This window comes from Crocuta crocuta, unplaced genomic scaffold (assembly GCF_008692635.1).
Source record: "Crocuta crocuta isolate KB4526 unplaced genomic scaffold, BGI_CrCroc_1.0 scaffold70, whole genome shotgun sequence".
Taxonomy (NCBI): domain Eukaryota; kingdom Metazoa; phylum Chordata; class Mammalia; order Carnivora; family Hyaenidae; genus Crocuta; species Crocuta crocuta.
Genome location: NW_027528417.1, coordinates 15,188,225 through 15,214,905, shown reverse-complemented (window position 1 = coordinate 15,214,905; position 26,681 = coordinate 15,188,225). Strand labels below are relative to the sequence as shown.

At 41.7% G+C, this 26,681-nt stretch overlaps 1 protein-coding gene across 1 annotated transcript; it reads left to right on the top strand.

Annotated features, from left to right (window-relative positions):
* Nucleotides 1–4,868: 4,868 nt before the first annotated feature.
* FETUB (fetuin B) lies at nucleotides 4,869–26,555 on the top strand. Its single transcript, XM_077754554.1, has 8 exons — nucleotides 4,869–4,982; nucleotides 15,124–15,349; nucleotides 15,678–15,788; nucleotides 17,522–17,609; nucleotides 19,720–19,883; nucleotides 20,795–20,896; nucleotides 24,876–24,959; nucleotides 26,092–26,555. Exons 2-8 carry the CDS (start codon nucleotides 15,125–15,127, stop codon nucleotides 26,470–26,472), a joined length of 1,155 nt encoding a protein of 384 aa, XP_077610680.1. The 5' UTR covers nucleotides 4,869–4,982; nucleotide 15,124; the 3' UTR covers nucleotides 26,473–26,555.
* Nucleotides 26,556–26,681: the final 126 nt, after the last annotated feature.

Here is a 26,681-nt window from a genome sequence, read left to right as displayed (position 1 = left end):
CCTGGACACTGCGGTGACACACTTTAATTATAACATGAGAAAGCCTGGGTTCTCTTGGGCTCACTGGCCACGGGAGAGTATACACTATCAACTTATATATACGATAGGATGGGAGCTTGTAAAGGATGAGTCCTTCTTACAAAAGGATGAGACTTTTTCCTTAGAAAATTACAGATAGGAAGTAGAGCTCTGACATCCAGTCTGTAAAATCCCAGCAGAGGTAGTACGAAAATTCTGTCCTTGACTCTTGCTCTAAGCTCAGGCCTGGTAGCCTTATCGATCCTCAGGGCATCTCCTATCAACTCCAAGGGGCTATTCTTCAGTGCTCTCACTCAGTTGGCAAACTCTGGGCAGTTGCTGTCTGGTAAATGTCACCCGGATATCCTGCCAGCATATTTAACCCAATATTTATTCCAAAATTCAGCTCCTCATCACTTTCCTATCTTTCCATCAAAGCATTCTTGCTTCCGGTACGTCTTTTCTATGGTAGTCCTTCCCTATGATCTCCCTCTGCAGCCATTACTGGCCCTCCTTCACCCTCATCCCCATCAGCTGCTGGCGAAGGCCCTTCCCAGGGCCTGCATGTTGAATAAACGAACAAACTAAGGGGTGACTCAGTCCTAGGTTCAAACTGTTGAAACCTTTCCTCCTCAGTGGTATCAGGATCTAAAGAGCATGAGGCAGAGGTTATGAGAAGCAATGGTAAGGAGGAAGGCTCAGGGCTGAAGGCTGGTTAGCACAAGCAGAACCAGAACAGGGATCCCCTGCGTGGTGAGTCACTTTGTAGGAAAAATGGACATAAGCAAGCGTGCAGTGCTGGTGGGAGTGTGACCTGGGCACTCTGGGAATCCAGGTATAATGCTGTGGTTGGAAATGTTGTCTCAAGGTATAAGCAAGGTATCAGACTTCAATCGTCTTATTGGGAGAGCACTTGGGTTTCCTGTTACTTGGTGCTTAGTCAGCTCCGGCTGCTCTCACAAATACCAGAGACCGAGTGGCTTAAACAACAGGAGCTCACTTGTCACGGTTCTGCGTGCCAGACGCCCCAGCTCAGTTGATTGGATTCTTGATGAGGACTCTCCTTGGCTTGTAGACACTCCCCTCCCCGTTGCATCCTCCCGTGACTGAGAGAGTGAAAGAGCTCTGGTCTCCTACTCCTCTTCAAAGGGCACCAATCCCATTTGAAGGCTTCACCCCATGATCTCATCCAAACCCAATCACCTCCACAGTCCCTACCTCCAAACACTCCTGTTGCTGCTCATGTTGGGGATTAGGGCCTCAGTATATGGATTTCGAAGGCACACACACCTTCAGTCCACAGCATTTGGGCATTTATGCTAACTAATGACAATAATTTCCTGCTTCCTAATCATTACTTGGTATTTGTATAATTAGCAAATTTTAATCTTTATTGTATTTCTTCAAAATTGCAGAATTACAAAGTACCATATGCCCTTTGTCCAGATTCACCAACTGTTGCTATTTTGTTATTTTGATTTTTTTTTTTATATTTCTTTCTCTCTGCCCCCCACCCCACCTCAATGCAATCTAAAAACTTAAGGTCTGTTTTCTAAGAACAAGCACATTTTCTCACATAATCACAGCATAGTTCTCAAATTCAGAAAACAACATATACCAACCGTTATATAACTTACATTCCATATGCAAAATTTCCTATCTCAGTGGAGTTCTTTAGAGCAATCTTTCCTCCTTATCCCAAGATTCAGTCCATGGTCACATTGGAATTGCATTTAGTTCCAATTTTTTAAAATTATTTTTTATTAAGTAATCTCTACACCCAACGTGGGGCTCAAACTCACAACCCTTAGATCAAGAGTTGCATGTTTCCCCAACTGACCAGCCAGGCACACCAGTTATAAATTCGTTTGAATCTCCTTTAGTCTAGAACAGTTCTTGAGGCTTTCTTTGTCTTTCATGAATTGTCATTTTGGAAGAGTACAAGCTAGTTGTTCTGTAGAATGCCCTTCAGGTTTGGGTTTATCTAATCTTTGCTCACAATAGTTTAGTTTATGCTTCCCCCAGGAATACAGAGAATGGATGCTGTGTCCTCACTGTATCATATCAGAAAACACGTGGTATCTACTGGTCCTGTTATTGGGGATGTTGATTCTGATCCCTTGGCTAAGGTGATGTCTTCCAGGTGTCTCTGCTATATAATTATAATTTCCCCCTAATAATAAGTAGTTAATAATTATTAATCATAGTTAATTATTAAGAAGTCTGTAGGGAGATACCTTAAGACTGTATGGATAACCTATTCCATTTAAAATTTTCACTCAATAGTTTAATATACACTGATGGTTCTTGCTTCAGTTCATTATTGCAACAATGGGTACAATGTCGATTTTCTGACCCTATTGTTTCATCTAGTTTTAGTCATTGGCATTTTATTGTGAACAAAAGTTTTGCCTTTTTCCCTATTTAGTTAGTCTTGGTATGGGATCTGTATTTCATTCCATGGATTGTAATTCACTACCCTCATCATCTGTTGTAACTTCACATTGTGCCAGATTTCCTGCAAGTGCCTTCTTTTCAGAAGAAGGCACTTCTTCTTGGTGGGTTTCCTTACTTTCCTGCACACGGCCATCTTGTACTTCTGCTTTCCCTGGGATCAACCATTGCTTTGAGCAGCTTTGCTTGCTCCTAGTGGAGACTACTTAGAAAGCAAGACCTGACCCCTAGATGGGCTGAGTGCTCTCACTTCCAGGACTTCACAGTGGATGAAATTGGAAAGAATAGTCATTTCATCGGACCCAGCTTGCACTCATGCAGTCTATGTAAAATGATGCATTTCAGGGCTCCTGGGTGGCTCAGTTAGTTAAGCATCAGACTTCAGCTCAGGCATGAGCTCGCAGTTTGTGAGTTTGAGCCCCACGTCTGGCTCTGTGCTGACCGCTCAGAGCCTGGAGCCTGCTTCAGATTCTGTGTCTCCCTCTCTCTCTGCCCCTCCCCTCACTTGTGCTCTGTTGCTTTCTCTCTCTCAAAAATAAGTAAACATTAAAAAATAATTTTAAAGATAAAATTATGAAATTTGTACCGCTCCCTCTAGCACGGATCCAAACTCAGAATGTTCCTGGTCTTTCCCTTTCTCACTCTCCTCCTGGAGTAGAACCTTTGTTCTCAAACAGCAAAACAACAGTGTCATTTGCTCAATACCGCACCATACAAAATAGTTTCAGGAACTGCTACATCCATTCTATTAAGGAAAACCAAACCTACTGAGTAAAGTTCAAGATTTGTTTGTGTTTCTTTTTTCTTTACACTGATGATACAATTAAAGAATTGTGCTCAAAAGTTACTTGGATCACTCCACTTTCCCCCCTTTTCACTGTGTCTGGTATTTATTTGAAACACAGGCTCATTTATTTCTATTTGTACTGGTTTTTTGATTTTTGTTTTCTGCCCCCGGCTCTATTGAATTAATTTTATTGTTTGGAATAGTTAAAACATTCGCATGATTCAAAAAGTCTTAACTCTACAAAAAGGAATATTTAGAAAATGGTACTGGCAATTTTGAGTAATTTATTTTTTGTCTCATTGTATTTAAAATTGTCTTTTAATTATTACCACATATGTCCCTCTTCACTAGGATTTGGTGAGATTCCCCCTTGGAATCTCACTTCTTGATCCACTCAACTCAACCATCCTATATCCATTTTCTTTCCAGCTTTATCGAGATATAATTGACAAATAACATTGTGGAAGGTGTACAAAGTAATGACTTGGTATTCAAGTATATTTAGAAGTGACCACCACAATAAGGTTAGTTAGCACATCCATCACCTCACATACTTACCTGTTTTCTTTTCCTTTTGGTGGAAAAGGAGCATTGGGTTGATGAGAACATTCAAGATCTACTCTCTTAACTTTAAGCACACAATCCAGTATTATTTTTACTATAGTCACCATGCTATACATTTGATCCTGTAGAATTTATTCATCTTATAACTGGACATTTGTACCCTTCGATCACCTTCACTCATTTCCCCGCCCTCAAACCCATATCCTTTCATTTCTTCATCAGAATCTCCTTAACCTCAACCATTCGAGCCAAATCCAGGAAAGAAACAACTGAATCATAGCTGAGCTTCCACTGAAAGAAAACGTGCCAGAGCAGCCACCCCTCCATGAGAATGTGTCCTGCGGTCAAGTTCTGGTGCTGTTAATCTGGCAGGTGTTACCACACACGGGATGTTGGAAAGGGCATATGCTTTGGGACAACACAGTCATCAGATGGGGATAGAAAGATCTTCCAACAGAGTCTGAGGATCGAGTGTAAGGCCTCCCCCTCAGCAGTGCTGGCATGAAGTAGGCACTCAGCGATATTAATGCCTCCCGTCTCTGGTCGGCATATGGGCAGTACTGGTCAGGGTAGGGTCTGCAATCAAGCCTTCCACGGGGAGTGAGACCCATGAGAACCAGCACTTCTGGGTAAAGGAAGCCATTTGCAGAGCGGCCGCACCCTCCATGCTGGCTTGTTGGTGAGGTAACTTGGGAAGACCAGGTCCCAGTAAGGTACTGGGTGGCTCCTCAGAAAGAAACTGTGCCTAATTGAAGATAAGCCTTCTGGCCCAGCTCTAATCCTGGAACCTGGGTGTGTGCCTGACAGGGGAAGCCGGCTAATGAAGGCTGCGGCTCAGCCAAGTGTATTGTTGGCTAGCACTGAGGTGACAAGGAAGTCTGCTTGCAGGATATAAGAGGGAGATCAGAGGGGAGAAACTTGTCAGTGTTAGCCCAGCCTGCTGGGGAGATGCTGGAAAGGCATCCCTCTCCAGTGTAAATTAATCAGCGGGCATCTAGTTTATCCATAGTTGCTTGTGTGTAGGGTCAGTGTGGGTCAGCCTCTGGGTCTCAGTGACTCTGGATCCTTAGGAAAGCCTGAATGTGTGACCTGCACAGTAGACACGTGCTTGACATCTCTTCATAAACCAGCACTGCTCCCTCCAAACTCATTCACAACCGTGAGTAGGAGATGTGGGTTTCGAGATCCTACCTGTCTTCCCTTAGGGTGCCTCCTTGCCTTCTAGAATCTCCTTGGGTGGCTCAGTCAGTTAAGCATCTGATTCTTGATTTCGGCTCAGGTCATGATCTCACACTTCCTGAGATGGAGCCCCAAGTAGGGCTCTGCAGTGTCACTGTAAAGGTGACTCAGGATTCTCTCTCTTCCTCTCTCTCTTCCTCTCTCTCTGACCCTCCCCGGCTCTCTCTAAATAAATTAATTAATTAATAACTTTAAAAAAAACATACCCCAAACATTCTGAATTTTTTTCAAACTGTCTAAATATGATTGATACAAGTAAGGGAGAGAAAGAGGTTGCAGATGTAGGGTACTTTAGGAGATGGACTGCCAAAAGTAGCTCAAGGCTTTTGGGTGGGGTTGTGGGGCAATTACCGTTCAGTTTATGGAGGGAATGGCTGGAAAGACAAGGAAGTCAGACTACGTACTCCACATTTCTGAATTTTTACTGATTCCTGAATATGGAGGAAATGGCTGGAAAGACAAGGAAGTCAGAGTGCATAATCCACATTTTTAAATTTTTACTGATTCCTGAATATGGAGGAAATGGCTGGAAGGACAAGGAAGTCAGACTATGTAATCCACATTTAAAAATTTGTACTCCCTTCCTGCCTTGCCCAAGGAGTACCTTTATTCATCTGTCACGCCCCAGACAGAATGTTACCTCCTCCAAGAAGCCTTTCTTGACCTCCCCAGCAGACCTAGTCTCTGCCCATGTTGCTTTCCTGTATCCACTCAAGAGGGCCTTCTTTCTGAAGCCATACTGGCTACATGCAAACCCTAGCTGTAAGGCTTTGGGCAACCTACTCCGTCTCTGTTCCTCAGTTTTCCTTGTCTTCATAATGAGAATAATAGTAGCACCTACCGCCCTGGGTTGGTTGTGGACTTTAAATGAGAGAAGGAAAACACAGTGTTTAGCCCAGGGCTGGGCACATACTGAGAACTCATTAATGTTGTCTATTATTTATAATGCTGGGCGTTGGCAGGATATAGAATATGCTAGAAGGATATTCCAGGCCCTCTCAAGTCAAGACTTGCTACCTGTCTTTCGAACTCCCCCAGAGACCTAATCCCATGCACCACGCCTCTCCCAGCTCTGCCACAACCAATGCCCTGCCTGTCTGACCGCTTCCTGCTCCAGAACAGCAATCCTGAATCACACCTGTGTCGGGAGGCAGGTGGACCGAGAGACCTGGTACCCACCCCTCCCGGCTCAAGGCAAATTAACCCCGGTTTCTCCTAACCTGACTCACATGTTTCTCTTAACCTGGCCGACTTGGTGGTGACTCCGTTCAGGTGAACCTGGAAAGGCGGCCAGCAGAGTCAAATGGGATCCGCATTGCGGGAGACAAGGTGAGGACCACAAGGAACATCAGGCCCTGACAGCGGACGTTGTCTCCGGGCGTCCTGTGTGCCAGGGTTTGACACCCACCTTGCTCACACTTCCCTGTGACCAGTCCTGTCCTGAGAGCAGCGTCAGGCGGTGGATGATCCAGCCACCTTCCTTTGACAGGGAAGAGCCTAGCCTGTGTGGCCTCATCAAGTGGCTGCATCTGACCACTGGGCACCTTAAGTGAGATGTGCTGCAGTGTGGAATCAAGAGGGAAATGTATCTCATTGCTCGCTGTTATAGTCATTATATATATAGATAGATAGATAGATTCAAATGATAATGTCTGGACTCCATTGGGTTCAGCAAAATATTAACACTCATTTCATCCATTTCTTTTTAGTTTTTAAATATGGCTATTAGATAATTTAAACTGACATGTGTGAGTAGCATTGTGTCTGCCGAGAAGCACTGGATTAGGTGATGGCCCTAAACCAGGGCCTAGATGGAGAGTCAGGCAGGTCTGCACAGCCTCGCTCTTCACTCTAATGCTGCAACCGAACTTCTCCGCGACACTAAACTCGTCCCCACATGCAATGGGGACCAAACATAAGTGTACCTGGGCAGGGGGGCTCCTGGGGAGACCAAATATGTTCCCCTCTTTCTCCAAGTGTGTGCAACGTTATGTGCACGTGCGCGCGTCCACAGGGTATGCTGCTGTTTCGCGGAGAAAGGCACTAAATGTTATGCACACGCAGTGCTTCGGGCCCTCCTCCATGCAAAAGGCAGAGGTGGAACTGAAACCCAGGTCTGTCTGGCTCCAAAGACTGGCCCCTTCCCCTTTGCCTCTTGCAGGGCTCCCGTACTTAGCAACCTACAAGGAAGCTGAGCCCAGGTTGTTTGAAACTGGGTTGAAACCCAGATCCCTGAGTGGTGGTGAATGATTCCATCTTATCACATGTCTTGGAAATAGAATGACGGTCGGATAAACAGAAAGGCAGGACGGCCTTCACAGCTGCTGGAAGGGCTCCTGGCAGCTGTGTGATTCTAGACCCAATTTTGCAGATGAAACTAGGCTTCAGAAAGCAATGCCACTCCCTCTTGGCCACACAGCTAAGGGCTGAACCAGGACAGAGTTCTGCCTTGCTCTCCAGTCAGTGTGTGATCCGATTTTAATCTGCTTGTTTGAGCCCAGCCTTTTCTCCAATTGGAGTGACTGCCTTCAGCTGTCCACATCTGTAGCATCTCCTCAAACCTCAGACTGCCTTCTCCCGTCCCGGGTCCTTCCTCATCCTCCCCACCCTCATCCCACCCATAGCTCAAGCCCTGAGTTCACTCCCTGGCTGTAAATCTTTGTTGTACCCCAGACTTCGAGCATGTAGTTTCCATAACCATTTCCGGTTTCCATAGCCATTTTCCTAATGTTGCTCCTATTTGAAAACAATGCCTAACGCCCATCTCTCAGGAGGTGGGATCATTAGATTTGGGTTTGCAGATCAAGCCTCAAAAACTGTTTATTTGCTTGCAGAAATTAGCTAGGGGCTGTATTTTATTAATGTAATCAGTCTGATTAACTCTTGATTCCAGAGAGGCTACCCCAGTCCCTGGCATTGTAGACGTAAGTGCTCCATGAGTGCTTCCGGAATTTCAAGTGACTATCGTTTTGATACTGACAACAGTAGCTGCCATGTGTGCCCATTGTGGGTCTAATCCTCAGAGTGTATGTCATCTATGACAGAGATGCTATTAGCCCATTTTATAGATTTGGCTACTGAGGCTTACAGTGGTTAAGTGACTTTTCACATTCATTTAGTTGGTAATTGGTCTGGTGAAAAGAATTCTAAACTAGAAGATTTCTGTACTGGTTCTACCACTAATTCGTTTATGATTTTCGTTGAGGCGTTCCACCTGCCTAAACCTCCACTGTCTCACCTGAGAAATGTACAGGTTAGATTCACCAAATTTCCAGGGCACCTGGGTGGCTCAGTCCATTGAGCATCAACTCTTGATTTCAGCTCAGGTCAAGATCCCAGAGTCCTGGGATCAAGCCCCACGTCAGGCTCTGTGCTGAGGGTGGAGCTTGCTTGAGATTCCCTCTCTGCCCCTCCTCAGCTCGCACTTGCTTGCTCTCTCCCTAAAATAAAATATAAAAATATATTCACTAAATTTCCATCATAGGTACTTTTCCGTGAAGCTATATTCTACCACCCAGTGACCTACAATGCCATGATTTAGTTCCCCAAGAGCATGGTTATCAAATAAGATTAAAACTTTTAAATAAAAATTTAAATTGTATCACAATAGCTAATTATAAGAGTCCTAGCCGGCAACACAAGTCATTATATTTAAGTTTAGCATGAGAGTAAGGTTTTAAATAAACATAATATTAAGTGCCTTGCTCACACATAGCTCCCTGTCGTTAGTGATGGCTGACCGGATCCTGAATTTTGGATCAGGCCCAAGGGACGGTCTATGATGCCACTGGAAACATCTCCCCTTCCAGTCAAAATCTTCACACCTCTGATCTGTTTCTAATCAGAAAACCTCACAGATAGCTTTCCTTAGCTACCAGTGCAGCAATTCCAAAATTGTATGTTGTGAGTTAATACTAAGTTTTACAAAAGCCTCTCTTATTGTCAAGTTAGTATGGGAAATTGTGGTATAAATAGGTTTCTTCACCTCAAAGCTATGGAGAGCGTTTCACAGGCGGATGTGTGTTGAAACGCTACAAGGCTGTGCCGCCACGGATCCTGCAGTTCTTAAACATATCTNCTCCTGAACCCCAAGCAGAAGCTGAAAGAAATGAAGCAAGAGTGCTGACCAGTGTATTACTGGCTTTCCAGCCCACCTCCCAGTCATCAGCTGTCTTTTCTTTATTGTTTTATGCTTGTACACATACGGGTTTTTTTTAATTTTTTTTAAATGTTTTATTTATTTCTAGGAGAGAGAGAGAGAGAGACAGTGTGAGCAGGGGAGGGTCAGAGAGAGAGGGAGTCACAGACTGAAACAGGCTCCAGGCTCTGAGCTGGCAGTCAGCACAGAGCCCGACGCGGGGCTCGAACCCACGAACCGCGAGATCATGACCTAAGCGAAAGTCGGACGCTTAACCGACTAAGCCACCCAGGCGTCCCCACATAAGTTTATTTTTTAACTTATTTTACGTTTTTGTTTTAATTCCAGTTAGTTAAAATACAGTGTAGTATTAGTTGCAGGTGTCCACTATAGTAGTTCAACACTTGCATGCATCACCAGGTGCTCAGCACAAGTGCCCTCCTTAATCCCCATCACCTATTGCACCGCCCCTCTTCCCTCTAGTAACCATCAGTTTCTTCTCAGTAAATGAGAGTCTGTTTCTCGGTTTGTCTCTCTCTCTTATTTTTTTCCCCTTTGCTTGGTTGTTTTGTTTCTTAAATTCCATATATGAGTGAAATCATATGGCATTTGTCTTTCTCAGACTTATTTTGCTTAGCATTTTATGCTTTAGCTCTATCCATGTTGTTGCAAGTGGCAAGATTCCGTGTTTTTTTAAGGCTGAGGAATATTTCACATATATGTATCTGTGTGTGTGTGTGTGTGCCCGCACACACGCGTGCGTGTGCACCACAACTTTTTATACATTCATTAGTTGATGGACACTTGGGCTGCTTCCATATCCTGGCTATTGTAAAAATGCTGCTATGCTTATAGAGGTACATGTATTCCTCTGAATTAGTGCTCTTGTATTCTTTGGGTAAATACCCAGTAGTATGATTGCTGAATCACAAAGTAGTTCTATTATTAACATTTTGAGAAACCTTCATACTGTTTTCCAGTGGCTCTACCAATATGCATTCCCAACAACAGAGCATGAGTGTTCCTTTTTCTCCACATCCTCACCAACACCTGCTGTTTCTTATGTTGTGCTGGTTTTAGCCATTCGACAGGTTTGAGGTGACTCTGATTTGCACTTCCCTGATGATGGGTGATGTTGGGCATCTTGTTGTGTGTCTTGTGGCCACCTGTATATTTTCTTTGGAGAAATGTCTATTAGCGTCTTCTGTCCATTTTATAATTGGATTATTTGTTTTGAGAGTGTTGAGTTTTTTAAGTTCTTTGTATATTTTGGATACTAAGCCTTCACTGGATATGTCATTTGCAAATATACTCCCCCATTCTGTAGGTTGCCTTTTAGTTTTGTTGATTGTTTCCTTTGCTGTGCAAAAGCTTTTTATGTTGATAGAGTTTGATCATTTATTTTTGCTTTTGTTTCCCTTGCCTCAGGAGACATATCTAAAAAGGAGTTGCTACAGCCGATTCAAAGAAGTTACTGCCTGTGTTCTCTTCTAGGATTTTTATGGTTTCAAGTCTCACATTTAGTTCTTTAATCCACTTTGAATTTATTTTTGTGTATGGTGTAAGAAAGTGGCCCAGTTTCTTTCTTTTGCATCTAGCTGTCCAGTTTTCCCAGCACTGTTTGTTGAAGAGACTGTCCTTTCCCCATTGGTTATTCTTTCTTGCTTTATTGAAGATTAATTGACCATATAATTGTGGGTTGATTTCTGGGTTTTACATTCTGTTCCATTGATGGCTGTATATTTTTTATGCCAGTACCATACTAATTTGATTACTACAGTTTTGTACTATAACTTGAAGTCCAGAATTGTGATGCATCTAGCTTTGCTTTTCTTTTTCAAGATTGTTTTGGCTATTTAGGGTCTTTTGTGGTTCCACATGAATTTTAGGATTGTTTGTTATAGCTCTCAGAAGAATGCTTTTGGTATTTTGATTGGAATTGCATTAAATGTATAGATTGCTTTGGATGCTATAGACATTTTTAACAATATTTGTTCTTCCAGATCCATGGGAATGAAATGTCTTTCCATTTCTTTGTGTCTTCTTCAATTTCTTTCATCAATGTTTACAGTTTTAAGAATACAGGTCTTTCAGCTCTTTGGTTAGGTTTATTCCTAGGTATCTTATTATTTTTGGTGCCGTTGTAAATAGGATTGTTTGCTTAATTTCTCTTTCTATTGCTTCATTATCGGTATATGGAAATGCAGCAGATTTCTGTACATTGATTTTGTATCCTGCAGCTTTACTGAATTTGTTTAACAGTTCTAGCAGTTTTCTGGCGAAGACTTTTGGGGTTTTCTATATAGAGTATCATGTCATCTGAAAATAGCAAAAGTTTTACTTCTTCTTTACTGATTGGGATTCTGTTTCTTTCTTTTTGTTGTCTGGTTGCTGTGGCCAAGACTTCCAGTACTAGGTTGAATAAAAGTGGTGAGAATAGACATTCTCGTCTTGTTCCTGACCTTAGGGGAAGAGTTCTTCGTTTCCCCATTGAGGGTGATGTTAGCTGAGGCTTTTTCATATATCATCCTTATTTTGTTGAGGTATGTTCCCTCTAAACCTACTTTCTAGAGGGTTTTTATCATGAATGGATGGTGTCCTTTGTCAAACGCTTTTTCTGCATCTACTGAAATGATCATATGATTCTTATCTTTTCCCTTATTAATGTGATGTATCATGTTGATTGATTTGGGAATATTGAACCACTTTTGCAACCTGGGGAGGGGAGAATCCCATTTGATTGTGATGAGTGATTTTTTTCTATATTGTTGAATTTAGTTTGCTAGCAGTTTGTTGAGGATTTTTGCATCTATGTTTATCAGGTATATTGGCCTGTAGTTCTCTTTTTTGGTAGTGTCTTCATTTGGTTTTGGTATCAGGGTAATGCTGGCATCATAGAATGAATTGGAAGATACCCTTCATTTTCTATTTTTTGGAATAGTTTGAGAATAAATTTTAACTCTTCCTTAAATATTTGGTAGAATTTGCCTGTGAAGTTGTCTGGTCCCAGACTTCTGTTTGCTGAGAGTTTTTTGCTCATTGACTCAATTGATTTCAAATTTTCTATTTCTTCCTATTTCACTTTTTGTTTCTAGGAATTTATCTATATCCCAGTTTGTCAAATTTGTTGGCATATAGCTTTTCATAATATTCTCTTATAATTTTTGTATATCTCTGATGTTGGTTGTTATTTCTCACTTTCATCTGTGATTTTATTCATCTGTGATTTTATTTGTTTGGGTCCTTTCTCTTTTCTTTTTGATAGTCCTGGCTGGAGGTTTATCAATTTTATTAATTTTTTCAAAGAACCAGCTCTGGGCTTCATTGATCTATTCTATTGTTTTCTGTAGTTTTAAAAAATGGTTTGCTAATTTTTGGTTTTTAAGAAATGTTTTTAAGTATTTGTTTATTTTTGAGAAAGAGAGAGAGAAGGAGGAGGACAGAGGATTTGAAGCAGGTTCTGTATTGACAGCAGAGAGCCTGATGTGGGGCTCCCAACTCACAAACTACGAGATCATGACCTGTGATGAAGTCTGATGCTTAACTGACTACGCCATCCAGTAACCCCTGATTTGTTCTATTGTTTTTTTAGTTTCTATATCATTTATTTCTGCCCTAACCTTTATTATATAATGCCTTCCATCTGCTGCCCTTAGGCTTTATGTGCTGTTTCTCTTCTACATCCTTTAGGTATAAGTGTAGTATTTTTATTTGAGACTTTTCTTGCTTCTTGATGTAAGCCTGTATTGCTATATGTTTCCCTCCTAGGACCACTTTTGCTGCGTCCCAGAGGTTTTGGACGATTGTATTTTCATTTTCATTGGTTTCCATCTATTTTTTGCCTCCTCTTTTATTTCCTGGTTGACCCATTCATTTTTAGTAGCATGTACTTTACCCCCATGTATTTATGGTCTCTCTAGGTTTTTTCTTGTGGTTGAATTTAAGTTTCATAGTGTTGTGGTCAGAAAATCCTTGTTGATTGTTTCCTTCTGTTTACAGATGGTTGTTTTGATCTGTTTACAGATCAATCATCTGTCCATCAATGTAAGTGGGGTATTAAAGTCTTCTACTATTATTGCATTGTTATTGATAGTTCCTTTCTATTCGTTATTAACTGTTTTATATATTTGGGTGATCTCATGTTACATGGCATAAGTATTTACAATTGTTATATTTTCTTGTTTGGGTTATCCCCTTTATATTTATATAGTGTCCTTCTTTGTTGCTTGCTGCAGTCTTCATCTTAAAGTCTATTTTGTCTGATATAAGTATTGCTTCTCTGGCTTTCTTTTGACATCCATTTGCATGATAGATGTTTCTCCATCCCCTCACTTTGAATCTGCAGGTGTCTTTAGGTCTAAAATAAGTTTCTTGTAGGCAGATTACAAATGGGTCCTGGTATTCTTTAGTAATATATTTGATTTTCATTTTCTTTATTCTCTGCATTGTTATGAGTGGTTTTGATATATGGTTACCCTTATTTTGTATATAAACTCTTCTGCAAATAGCAGTCTACATTAAGTTGATGGTCATTCAAGTTTGAACCCATTCTTCTCTCTCTTCCTCACATCTTAGGTACATGTTGTTATATTTTATATCCTATTTCTTGTATGAGTTCCTTGACTGTTTTTCTTACAGAAATATTCATTTTTACTGCTTCTGTGTTTCCTATGTTTACACTGTCATTTTTGGTTTCTCCTTTTTACTCAAAGAGTCCCATGTAATATTTCTTGCAGGGTTGGTTTAATGGTCATGAACTGCTTTAGTTTTAGTTTATCTCTTTATCTCTCCTTCTATTCTGAATGATTACCTATATCTTCTTTTTTTTAATTATTTTAATGTTTATTTTTGAAAGAGAGAGACAGAGACAGAGCAAGAGCAAGGGAGCGGCAGAGAGAGAGGGAGACACAGAATTTGAACCAGGCTTCAGGCTCTGAGCTGTCAGCACAGAGCCCGATGCGGGGCATGAACCCATGAACCATGAGATCATGACCTAAGCCGAAGTCGAGCACTTAACCGATTGAGNAGGCTCTGAGCTGTCAGCACAGAGCCCGATGCGGGGCTTGAACCCATGAACCATGAGATCATGACCTGAGCTGAAGTTGAACACTTAACCGATTGAACCATCCAGGCACCCCAACCTATCTCTTCTTAACCATAGTGTTTAACGGGTTTGCTTCCATACAACTCCACATCAAGAGGCAGAGGATTGAAATATGATGTAAGAACTCTTGATGTACTGTTCACTTTAAAGAGATATTTCTTTTAAAAAAGTTAAGTAAGGCTAAACAGAACACTTTCTAGCCATATCCCAAATTGCTTTTGGAATGTCACTGGTGCTCTATGTAGGTGATGTCAAGTTAGAGCCCTTTTCTGGATCTAACAAGAATAGTGAATATGGGAGATCAGGCAGGAAATCTAAACTCATTGAGCACCATTGAGATCAAAACCCAGCTTCCATACCTGGGATAACTATTAGTGTGGCCCAGGACATCAGTGGAGGGCAGATGCTAGGGGAGAAGGGAGAAGGTGACAGCCCACATATTCTGATTCAGGTGGAACCCTGGACACAAGCCAGAATTCAGTCATGACCTCCTAGGAACCTTGACCCAAGTATTTATTATGTCTTCTTAGGAAAAGGTTAGGAAACAAGTTTGTTTACATGACACATGAACGTGAGATTGCTCAGGAGTCCAAGGTTAGAAGCACTGGCAAATCTCATCCAAATTACTGACTCAGGGAAATCCACACTTAGAATTCAAGGAGATAAAGTGGGACATGATGTTTCAAATCTGATTACGGGTTCAAAGTGTGATTACAAAACTGCTCAAATTGGCTTTACGGAGACAGGGCTATAAGCAGTATAAGCAGCCCTATCCCTGTAACTCTATGTCCTGACCCATCCTGGCCTTGTTCCCCACAGAATGGGTCTCCTCCTGCCTGCGGTGCTCTGTGCGCTGGCTGCATGCTGCACGGCTACATCTCCACCCCTGCAGCGCGACCACCTCTCACCTCTCCTCTCCCGCAGCTGCAATGAATCAAGTGTTCTGGAATTAGCAGGCCTAGCCCTGCAGGACATCAACAGGGACAGAAAGGATGGTTACGTGCTGAGTCTCAACCGAGTGAGCGACGTCCGAGAACAAAGACAGGCAAGTGACGGTCCCCTGTCCAGGGCATGTGCTTGCACAAGCTGAGGAAGCTGACCAGGGAGCGGTGACCCAGGGACACATATTGGCAGGGACTTCCAAATTGGAAACCCTGCTAAGAATGCTGCCCTCTCCTCTGCCAGGGTATGCTCCATGCTCTTATCGTGCTAATCGTTATCATACTCTGACACTTCTCTAATGTCCCACAGGTAATCAAAACTCTTCACAAACATCACAGACTTTGGCTCTACCATAACAGAGGCTTTTGTCCAGTCTTGAGGGGTTTCTGCTTCATGTGGGATGCAGTGTATTTCTCAACCCCCTCCCACAGGTTAACCTCGGATCTCTGTTCTATTTCACACTGGACGTGTTAGAGACTGGCTGCCATGTACTCAGCAAAAAAGCATGGAAGGGCTGTGGGGTGAGGCACCTTCATGCATCGGTAAGTGTTCGTGTCCAGGAGCTCTGGAGAAGCTAGGTGTCCTCGGAGCTGAATGCAGACTGTTCAGTATGTGCCGCTCTTTAATGTTCTTCATTATAATCTCTTGGGCATGATGCCCATGTGGTTATTCCCAGGCTGTAGATCAAAGAGCATTTAGTGGAAGCCGTTTCTGAGGGTCCCAGCGGGAGCCAGAACCCCAGAATTGATGTTGCCACTAAATTGTTTCCTACCACCAAGACCTTCCTGTAGGCTCTGAGCTAGTGTTTGAATTGTGAGAAAAAAGATCGGAGATACAGTGCTCTGGATGTGAATCTAAGGAAGACTGTAGATGCAATGGAGAGAGAGCTTCTTTCTTGGTTTTATTTTGCTTTCTCTTGCTTCACTGAACACTGATATGAGACATGAGGCTGGAGAGAGGGAGCGTTTATAGTATGAGAGCTCCAAGAGGTGCCATGGATGGATCTCCTGGAATCGTAGAACCTAAAGAGCCTCAGAATCCATCCTTTCAAAGGCAACTGTTGAAAAGGATTGAAAATAACATAGTCCACTTTCTTTTATTCTTAGTTATCCTGAGGTTACTTCCATTAACCGATATGAAACTATATTTTGAGGGCAAGATTGTGTTTAGAAGTAAAGTACTTTTCTAATCATTTAGCCAAAGTTGTCAAATTGCACCTATCTGATTTTGAAGAGCAAAGAGTGTGTTTTCCGTGTTGTAAATTATATTTGTTAAGGTGACACTAGCTGCTGTAATACATACCCTAAAATGCGGCACCTGTGTGGCTCAGTCAGTTAAGCATCCAATTTCGGCTCAGGTCATGATTTCATGGTTTGTGGGTTCAAGCCCTGCATCGGGCTCTGTGGAGCCTGCTTCAGATTCTGTGTCTCCCTCTCTCTCTGCCCCTCCCTGCTCACATTCTGTCTCTCTCTCTGTCTGTCTCAAAAATGAGTAAACATTAAAAAACGTTTTGTAATACATACCCTAAGAAGTATATACTGATTCCAACATGATAGCAGTTTATTTCTCACTCATGGAAAGTTCAAAAAAGAAGTTCCTGATGAAGTTGACCCCCAAGTTCCTTCCACATGGTGGCTCTAGACTCTGCCATCTTCAGCTTGTGGTTGCTGTGACTGCCATGCTCATCTGGATGAGGCTATGGAAAGAGAGCGTGGTGGACAGGTCACACGTGGGAGAACATCCTGGGCCACCTGGAAATTGTTACAGACACTTCGCATCTTCCTGTGGTTGCAACTCAGTTATACACAGTCACACCTAATCTGGAAGGAGGCTGGGAAATGGAGTCCAGCTGCGTCTCAGAAGAAGGCTAAACTCTTTGTTGATTTGCTGGCAGTGTCTCACACTGAAAACTGCCAAAATTGATCTTGCTTTTTCATTATTTAAAAATAAAGTGCCCAATCTAATTTGGGGACTATGATTTTATTACTATTTATTTATTTATATTTTATTTTATTTTGATATTCAAGTTAGTTAACATACAGTGGAGTCTTGGCTTCAGGAGTAGAACCCAGTGATTCATCTCTTATATATCACACTNNNAATCCACCCTACCCACCCACCCCCTCCAGCACCCCTCAGTTTGTTCTCTGTGTTTAAGAGTCTCTTACTATTTGCCTCCATCTCTGCTTTGATCTTATTTTTCCTTTCCTTCTGGGGGATATTTTTAATCATCAGAGTTTGTCCCACCATGTCATAAAATGTGCATTTGTTCCAGGTTTATGGCCAATGCAAAGCATTATTTTACGTTAACATGCCACAAAGAATTCTCTATGTACCTGCCTACAACTGTACTCTTCGCCCAGGTAAGAGAATACTCTGAATTTGTTCATTATAATAAAATATGGGGAAAGATCATTAAATAGGTCTATGCCTAGAATATACTAGGTTCTCCCACCCTGACTTCCTATTCATACCAAGGCCATGTTCTTCTATCCAGTATTTGCCTCTCCTATGAAGTTCAACTTCCACTGCTCCTCTTCTCACAATGAATCTTCTTAAATCACGTGCCATCATTTATTAGTGAGGACTGCATTAAACCCTAAATTTTCAGTCTGATGTAAATGGCATAATCTCTACCTCGGTTCCCAGTCTCCCTCTCTAGCTCTCTCTGCCATTATTTCCCTGACCACAGCTACTCTGCACTTCTTACAGTTGCATCCCTCTCTATTTTCTGAGCACACATTGCACTTTCCGATCTCGACATCTACCTGTCCCTTCTCCTCCACTGAGGATGCCCTCGCCTAATACCTTCTGTCTTTACAACTTACACCCATTCTTTGAGGATCCCTTCCAATGCCACTTATTCTACCATGCTCTCTGTTCAAGAAAAGAAAGGTTCTTTCCTGTTCTCATTCCTATAAAGCTTTAGCCTAACCTCTCCTGGAACACAATGTACTGCCTTGATTTGGGTCTCCTATCTTCCATCGTGTAGAACAGGTATTCCTTCTTCCTTCCTGCCAAATCCCTCCCTGGGTTCCTATCGAGTGTAAGGGATCCATAGAACTGTTGAACAAATGAACTAAGAATGAGGCTGAAACTAAGGACATTTGAAATATGTGTATGCATTTATTCTCGATCCTTTGTCAAGCAAGCATCCAAGATATGGGAAAAAAGGTATGGCTACTAGTCAAACTACGATGTGTGACTCCTCAGGTGGGTCTTGTTCAAGTGCAGATTCTGATTCTATAGATCTGGGGTATGGCCCGAAAGTCTGCACTTCTAACAAGCTCTAGGAGATAACTATGTCTCTGGGAGATAAGGCAACAGAGCAAGTAGTTTCTTAGCCACAGTTGAAGCTTCGTGGTTGTGAAGATGAGTCTTACATAAATAAGAGAACAACTAACAAGACAGATGGGGACTAAAAATGGAAGTCATAGGTGCTAGAGGTATGGGAGGTCAGGAAGTGACACATGGGGATGGTGCCAGGAGCGACGAGGTGTGGAAACTGCCTCACAATATGCCCAAATGCATGCAAGTGAGCACGCAATTGATCAAAACAATGTGTTTGCTCTACAAAAATAACTTCCAGAAAAGTTCCCTCGCCTGACATTCATACGAGTTTTGCCATGCCCAGGTCCTCCCAGTCAGAAATTCTGGCTACACCCTTAGCGTGATTATTCTACCCAGTCCACACAGTGATTTGATCAATATTTGTTTCTGGCTCACTTGTATATTTAAAAAAAGTGTTTTTTATGTTATCATTTATTTTTGAGAGAGACAGACAGACAGAGCATGCGTGAGGGAGGGGCAGAGAGAGAAGTAGGGAGACACAGAATCCGAAGTAACCCGAGTCTCCGAGCTGTCCGCACAGAACCCATTGCAGGGCCTGAACTCATGAACTGTGAGACCATGACCTGAATTGGAGTCGGATGCTTAACTGACTGAGACACCCAGGTGCCCCATCACTTGTATTTTCTAACCTGGGAGAGTGTGCTTCTACCTTCTATATGTCATTCACTCATCCATTCATTCAACAAGCATTTGCTAAGCACTTACAATGCAGTAGCCCTTGTGTTAGGTGTCGGGGACTCAAAGGTGAAATAGATGTGGCAGTAATGAAATCCCAACATTTTAAGACAGTCTGACAGAGACAATGATGGTGGAAGATACTAAACTAACTGGGAAAAGCTTTATATCAAAATAAACACATATAAACAAAATTCCTAGGGTAAATATCTGTGTTAGGTGAAAAAAATCTTGCTTTAATTTTTCTTGAATAATGAAAGTAACACACAGCCATGGCAGAAAACTCACTACTGACAACTTTCATTCCAGATCATGCCTTTTCTGGTCCATCCTTGCCAAAACGATTATCTTTTTTTCAATCTCTGCCTCTGTTATGGTCGTATGATTTGTGGGATTAAAAATCACTAAGAAATTTTACTTTTAAACTTCTCTCTTTGGCATCAACAGTTTCTCAAAGAAAGATTCACATGATGTGCCCTGACTGCCCCAGCCCCATTAACTTGTCAGATCCCGGGGTTCTGGAAACTGCTGCTGAGTCTCTTGCAAAATACAACAGTGAGAGCGCCTCAAAGCAGTACTCTGTCTTCCAAGTCACGCGGGCTTCTACCCAGGTGAGGTTGAAGAGCTGTTATACCAACAATGTGTCTCTTAACAGTTGCTGTCCATTCCTAAACTGAGAGGCGAATATCAAGGCACTCCTTTTCATTCACACCACAAAGCCTTTTCTTTATTCCCTACTTCAGTGGGCCTGAGGCACATTCAATTCTGTTTCAGTTTCTGAGTTATGCCTTGGGATTTCCACCAGAGTCATGGGGACTCCATTTCACCTCATTCACCTTAAGGCAAGAAGGGAACTGAACTCCTAGTCTCCTTGTTTATTCTACTTAGGTTCACTATTTGCTGCTACATGCTCATATTTGATTGACCATGGACCATTTAGCAAGTCAGTTTCTGCTTGCTAAATGGGAAGATGGAGGCTCACTTGAATTTGGATTATGTTGGATCAATTATATAGACAAAGCTAATCTAAAAACAAATCTCCAGTGAGGAAACATAAGCTCACCTAAAGGAAGGTTTTTAGAGCCCTTCCAAATCCTTAAGAAGAGAAGGAAGGTATGGTGATTATGTTTTTTTTTTTGTTTTATTTATTTCTAGGAGAGAGAGAGAGAGCGCGAGCGTGAGCAGGGGAGGGTCAGAGAGAGAGGGAGTCACAGACTGAAACAGGCTCCAGGCTCTGAGCTGGCAGTCAGCACAGAGCCCGACGCGGGGCTCGAACCCACGAACCTCGAGATCATGACCTAAGCGAAAGTTGGACGCTTAACCGACTAAGCTACCCAGGCGCCCCGGTGATTATGTTTTTTAAAGAACAAAATCGCAGTACTTGCTTTGATCTTGGTAGGACCCAGTGTTGACAATGACTCTGAGGAGGTAGGGTTCCCATAAATAAAATGCTGCCAAACCCAAACCATTTCTCCACGTGGTAAGATTTGATTTTTGTTTTCTAACTCTTGTCTCATACCAGTGGGTGGTTGGCCCTGCCTTCTTTGTGGAATACTTAATCAAAGAATCACCATGTACCCAACACCATGCCGGCAGCTGTGCGCTTCAGCCCCCTGACTCTCTGGTAAGTATTCCTGAATGTCTTCAGAAACTATTTAGGATTCACATTCACAAGTCGTCTATATGGACTTACTGATTGATCATAAATTTTTGCATGAGGTGTTCTAAGGCATAAGATGCTTTTCTTCCCCTCAAGGAACAATTGATAATGGTGTTTAATTCTTTTTATGTGTTGCTACATTCAGTTTACCAGTATTTCTTATAGGATTTTCCATTTATAGTCATAAGAGATATTAACATATAGTTTTCTTCTATTGTCTCTACGCCATCTCATAGGAGTTTAATATTGGCCTCATAGAATAAGTTGGGAAGTTTTCCCTCCTCTTCAATTTCATTTTGTAAGGGTTTGTGAAGGATTGGTGTTCATTCTTCTTTAAATGTTTGTTAGTATTCACCAGTGAAGCCATCTGGGCCTGAGCTTTTCTTTGTGAGAACTTTTGTTTTGTTTCTGTGTTTGTGTTTGTTTGATTAATAATTCAGTCTCTTTACTTGTTCTAGGTCTATTCGGATTTTCTGTTTCTTCCTGAGTAGGTTTTGGTAGTCTGTGTCTTTTATGGAATACGTCCATTTGCTCCAAGTTACCTACTTTCTCAGCATACAGGAAGATGTTCATAGGATTTGCCTCTTATTTCTGAAATATTAGATTTGATATATACCCCTTTAATTCCAATTTTAGTAATTTGAGTCATTTTTTTCTTGGTTGGCCTCGCTAAAGTTTTGTCAATATGGTTGATCTTTTCAAAGAATCAACTTTCAGTTTTAGTTTTGTTTGGGTTTTTTGTTTTTTAGTCATCTGGTTCATTTATTTCCTCCCTGCTCTTTATTATGGCCTTCTTATTGCTTGCTTTGGGATTAGTCCTTTTTTTTCTAGTTTCTTAAGATGGAATGTTAAGTAAATGATATGCTATTGATTTTTAAATTTTTTAAATGTTTATTCATCATTTAGAGACAGAGAGAGAGAGAGAGAGAGCATGAACAGGGGAGGGGCAGAGAGAGAGGGAGGCACAAAATCTAAAGCAGGCTCCAGGCTTTGAGCTGTCAGCATAGAGCATGACATGGGCTTAAACCCACAAACTGAAAGATCATGACCTGAAAGGAAGTCAAATGCTTACCTGAGCAACTCAGGCGCCCCTCAATTTTTTCCTTTATTAACAACAGTATTTACATCTACAAATTTTCTTCTAAACAATGCTTTAGCTGCACCTAAGTTGCACATGTTTTGTTTTGGTTTCCATTCATCTCAGAGTATTTTCTAATTTTCTTTGTGATCTCTTCTTTGGCCAATTGGTTATAATGAAGTATGTTATCTAATATTTCCAAATTCCTCAACTTTTTCTATTATCTATTTCTAGTTGTATTTCATTGTGTTTTGAGAATATACTTCCTATGACTACACTTCTTTTAAATTTATTGCGATTTGTTTTATAATTTTACATAAGGTATATCCTTGAAAATGTTCCTTGCTCACACTTGAGAAGAGTGTATACTCATTAGGTGGAGCATTCTGTAATGGTTGATTTATAGTGTTGTTCAAGTCTTCTCATTGATGGTCTGCACAGTTGCTCTATCCATTACTGAAAGTGAGGATTCCAACCAGGCTTATTGACTTGTCTTTATCTCTCTCAAATTCTGTCAGTTTTGGCTCATGTTCTTCGGGGCTTTGTTGTTATACATATAAATATTAATATTTATAGTTGTGTCTTCCTAATCAATTGAACTTTTTATCGTTATAAAGTGTTGCTCCTTGTCTCTACTAACAATTTTTGTCTTAAAATCAATTTTGTCTGATATGTGTATAGCCATCCCAGCTCTCTTTTGGTCACTGTTTACATTATATATTTTTTCCCGTCTTTTAACTTTCAACCTATGTGTGTCTTTAAATCTAAAATGTATGTCTCAAAAGCCTTGTGTAATCAGCCAGGTGAATTTCCTCAAGGAATAATTGGGAAAACATCTTCACCTTACTCTGTAGGGTCTCTCTTTCTCACTTGTCAATAACATCTTGGGCAGATCCCATAGTTTTCTGGTCATTTGCAGTACTAAGAACACTTCCACTTAGGTAATGAAGATTCACTTTGGGGTATGAAAAAAATCTGTTCCATCTTAAAACTTCTATCTTCAACCCAATGCAAAGCTTTTATTCTCTCTCTGTAGCTTCAGCCTGACTTAGAACTTAGGACCTAATGTGAGAAAGGGGTCAAGGTCTAATCTCTCACTTTTTCTTCCCCTTCTGTAATCTTTTGCTTAATTCTGGCTCATCCAATTTCCGAGAAGAATGAGAGAGGATAAGAGAAAAACGTACAAAGTCTGTCATATGTAACTGAAGTTATAGTTCTCTCTTGATCTCCATAAAACAAGTTCCAGACCTGCTTCTCTCCGGTGATACAGGTGTGGGTTCACACGGAGGTCCTTTCTTGGCAAGATGATGTATCCTCTAGCTGATGCCTTGGAACCACGCCATCTCAGATTCAGCCCCCACAGGTTTTACTATTAAATGCCCCTTCTCCAGAAGATTGTCCCTTGAGTAGGTACTTTCAAAAGAGCCCTACCTATGACATTTGCTTATCCCATGGAACCCTCATACATTTTTACTATTCCAAACAGTTTGAACCTTCTTCTCTTTCCTGCTTTTTCTCTTTACCTTACCATAGGAGGATCTTGCTTTAGCCAAGATCCTGCCTTCAGAATGCTCTGAGAGAGAAGCAGACACCAATCTTCATAGCCCATATGCCTCCCAACTCTAGAGTTCACGTGTTAAGCATGTCCACAAACTCCCTCTTAGTGATCCACTCTAGTTTCAGCACCAGGTAGGCCTATGAATTAGAGTAGCTCAGTAAATCTTAGAGTGGGAGTGACTAGGCTCTGCTTGGTATAGGTAACTGCAGTCTCTCCAGAAAGTTTTCTTAGAGCCCATTCCCCATGTGATTTGGTGATGAATTGGAGAAGGAAGAAGCTGAAGCACCATTCTCCAAGGCTTCTTACATTAATAAGTTTTCCCATCTTAAGGAATTTCAAATCTTCTCTTTGTGTATTCTGGAAATGAGTGCTAAGGTAATATTCAGGCAAGCCATTTAGACACTTTTTAGTAAATTCCATGTGAATATTCTTAAGAGTTCTTTAGAAATCGAGGCAAAATTTTATTACAATATTCTATTTGTGTTCAAATATATGTATACTCTATGACTCTAAAATTCTTCTTCTAGGAACCTACTCTAAGAGAGTAACTAAGAACTTGTTAAGTAACGCAGAGGAATATTAGGTAGTGATTATAAAGAAAGTCACAAAAGACTATTCAATGCCATGAAAGGATTTTCACAATATATTATTAAATGACAAAAAAGAGTTATAAAATTATATATGTAACATACCCCTATTTATCTAGAAGAAAAATAAGTATGCAAAGGAAAAAAGGTCAGAAGAAATCAAATCACTGTAGGAAACAGGTAACTTTCATGCAATCACAGGTCTTTTAATTTTCTTTCTGTTTATCCATTTACTAAATAACTATGATTACATGTATATTGAGGAAACAAAATTGTTTTTTTCTAAATTAAAAGAGATTGAAGGAACTGAGAGGAAGTTTGTTTGAGAAGAGAAAAGTCTGGTAGAACATACATAAAAGGCTGCCATTATGTGAGAGATGAAAACAGGTTTTCAAAGTGACCCAAGTTAAGGGTAGAAGCAAGGCCAAGAGGTAGATGTTCTATAGACACAGATTTCTGCTCAATACAAAGAATTTTCTAACATGATTTTTTCCTTAAGAAAGCCTGAGTTTCACATCACTGGAGGTGATTTAGTCTAGTTTGGGTGATTATTTGGTAATAATGATCTAGTGGGGACTGGCTCAGAGCTTGCCCAAAACATGATAGGAACATAAAACTGTTGATTGGCCCTGTGTCTACACAAGCAGAAAGCAAATGGATTTCCATTTATAGTCATTGATAATCATAATACTCACAGGACATTGTATTTTCTGTCTTTAGCCTGTTGGTCTTTGCCATGGTTCTCGGACTGAAACACGATTAGAAAAGTTTGTCACCGTGAATTGTGAATTCTTTGAACCACAGGTATTTTTCAACCTAATTGTTTGTCTTCCTGTGAAGAGAGCGGATCATCTAAGTCCTATGGGCCCTTACCTCACCCTCTCCTTTTCATTTCCTAGAATCTGTGATCACCACTGTATTCAGGCTGCCCCAAGTCCACTCCCCTAGGATGGTTGGTTAAAGACCTATCGTGCTATTTTTTTTTTTTTCTGTCACCATGTGGTCCTGTAGAATAAGTAAGACTCCTCCAGAAACAGGAACATCCCAGCTCAGATGGCTCAGGCTTCTGAAACATTAAATTCAGTGTCCCAAATATCCTTACACTGAACTGGAGGTAGTTGTTTCACTGGAAATATCCTGTCCCTTTCCAAAAGTACTTATTGAGTGTTTACTATAAGGCAGCCAGCTGTAGTTGAAAGGATGATTGACAAGGCCACCTGGTCCCTGTCCTTCTGTGTCACCTGTGAGCTGTGTGACTCTCCACAGGTGCTTACCTCTCTGAGTCTTGGTTGCCTTGTCTGTAGAAGGGGGTTGCAACACCCACCTTGTTCAGATCCCTGTGGGAAACCCTAAGAGGAACTGGAGGAAGGGCCCTATACCTGGCCTGGCAATGAATCAGCAATCAATTAGATGGCTGCAGCTGCACTACTGACAGCAGGGAGATGGCTCACCAGGACTTGAAAGAAGCCATTTCACCTCCCTGAGCCATTGTTCAGCTCTGAATTTGTGAGGCTTGCAATCAAGCTTCTGCAGTCTGCTTTTGCTTTTTAATCCTCAAGTTCATACCTCTAGCAGGTCTCTCTTTTTCATTTTTTTCTTAATTCTTTTTTTTATTTTAGAGAGCTGTGGGGACTGAGTGGGGGAGGAGCCAAGGGGGAGGGAGAGAGAGAGAGAGAGAGAGAGAGAGAGAGAGAATTTCAAGCAGGCTCCACTCTCAGCACTGAGCCCAATGCAGGGGAATCCCATGACCCAGGGATCATGAACTGAGCTGAAATAAAGAGTTGGACACTCCACCAGCTGAGACACCCAGGCTCCCCTAGCTGGTCTCCCTTTGAGACATTCCATCAGAAAGTCCCAGAATAGCTGAGCTCGGTACCAGGCACGGCAGGAGTTTTTCCAGGGAATGTTCCCTTATTTGATAATACTGTTATTTCAGGTTCCCGTCTCTGGAGGGGAAAACCCTGAAGCTAACCAGAGACCTGTGGACCTCCCCATGGTGAAAGAGCCCCAGCAGAAAAACATAGCCCCTACCAGCTCACCCTCCAAAGCCATGCCTAAAGGATCCGTCCAGTACCTCCCCAGCTTGGATGATGAGAAGAACCCTGAGGATGCTCAGGGAAACAGCCCTGTTGAGGCCTTCCCTGTGCAGTTGGACCTCACCACAAATCCCGAGGGAGAAAGTCTGGATGTTTCCTTCCTCTTCTTGCATCCTGTGGGGAAGAAGCTGGTTGTCCTGCCATTCCCCAAGAAAGACCAACGCTCTGCTGAGTGCCCAGGACCAGCCCAGCAGGCCAACCCTTTTGTTCTTCCACTTTGAGAATCACGTAGAGGATTCTATGAAGACACGACACCCTGTAGAAGTCAAATGTAGAGAGTGACTAATAAAGTTTATCGTTTTGACTCTTCTTGGTCTCATCATGTTGTCGGGAAATGGAAATTATGAGGCTACACTGTCTACTTGTACACTGGGCTGCATCCTCTGTGAACCATCCAAGGCCTCCAATCACAGACAGGTGTCTCTGTGCC

Bases quoted from the DNA above. Each gene is read 5' to 3' on its own strand.
- FETUB (XM_077754554.1), top strand. From the start codon at position 15,125: ATGGGTCTCCTCCTGCCTGCGGTGCTCTGTGCGCTGGCTGCATGCTGC. The intron at 17,610-19,719 runs GTAAGAGAATAC...TGGCATCAACAG, and splicing joins CAACTGTACTCTTCGCCCAG to TTTCTCAAAGAAAGATTCAC. The intron at 24,960-26,091 runs GTATTTTTCAAC...CTGTTATTTCAG, and splicing joins GTGAATTCTTTGAACCACAG to GTTCCCGTCTCTGGAGGGGA.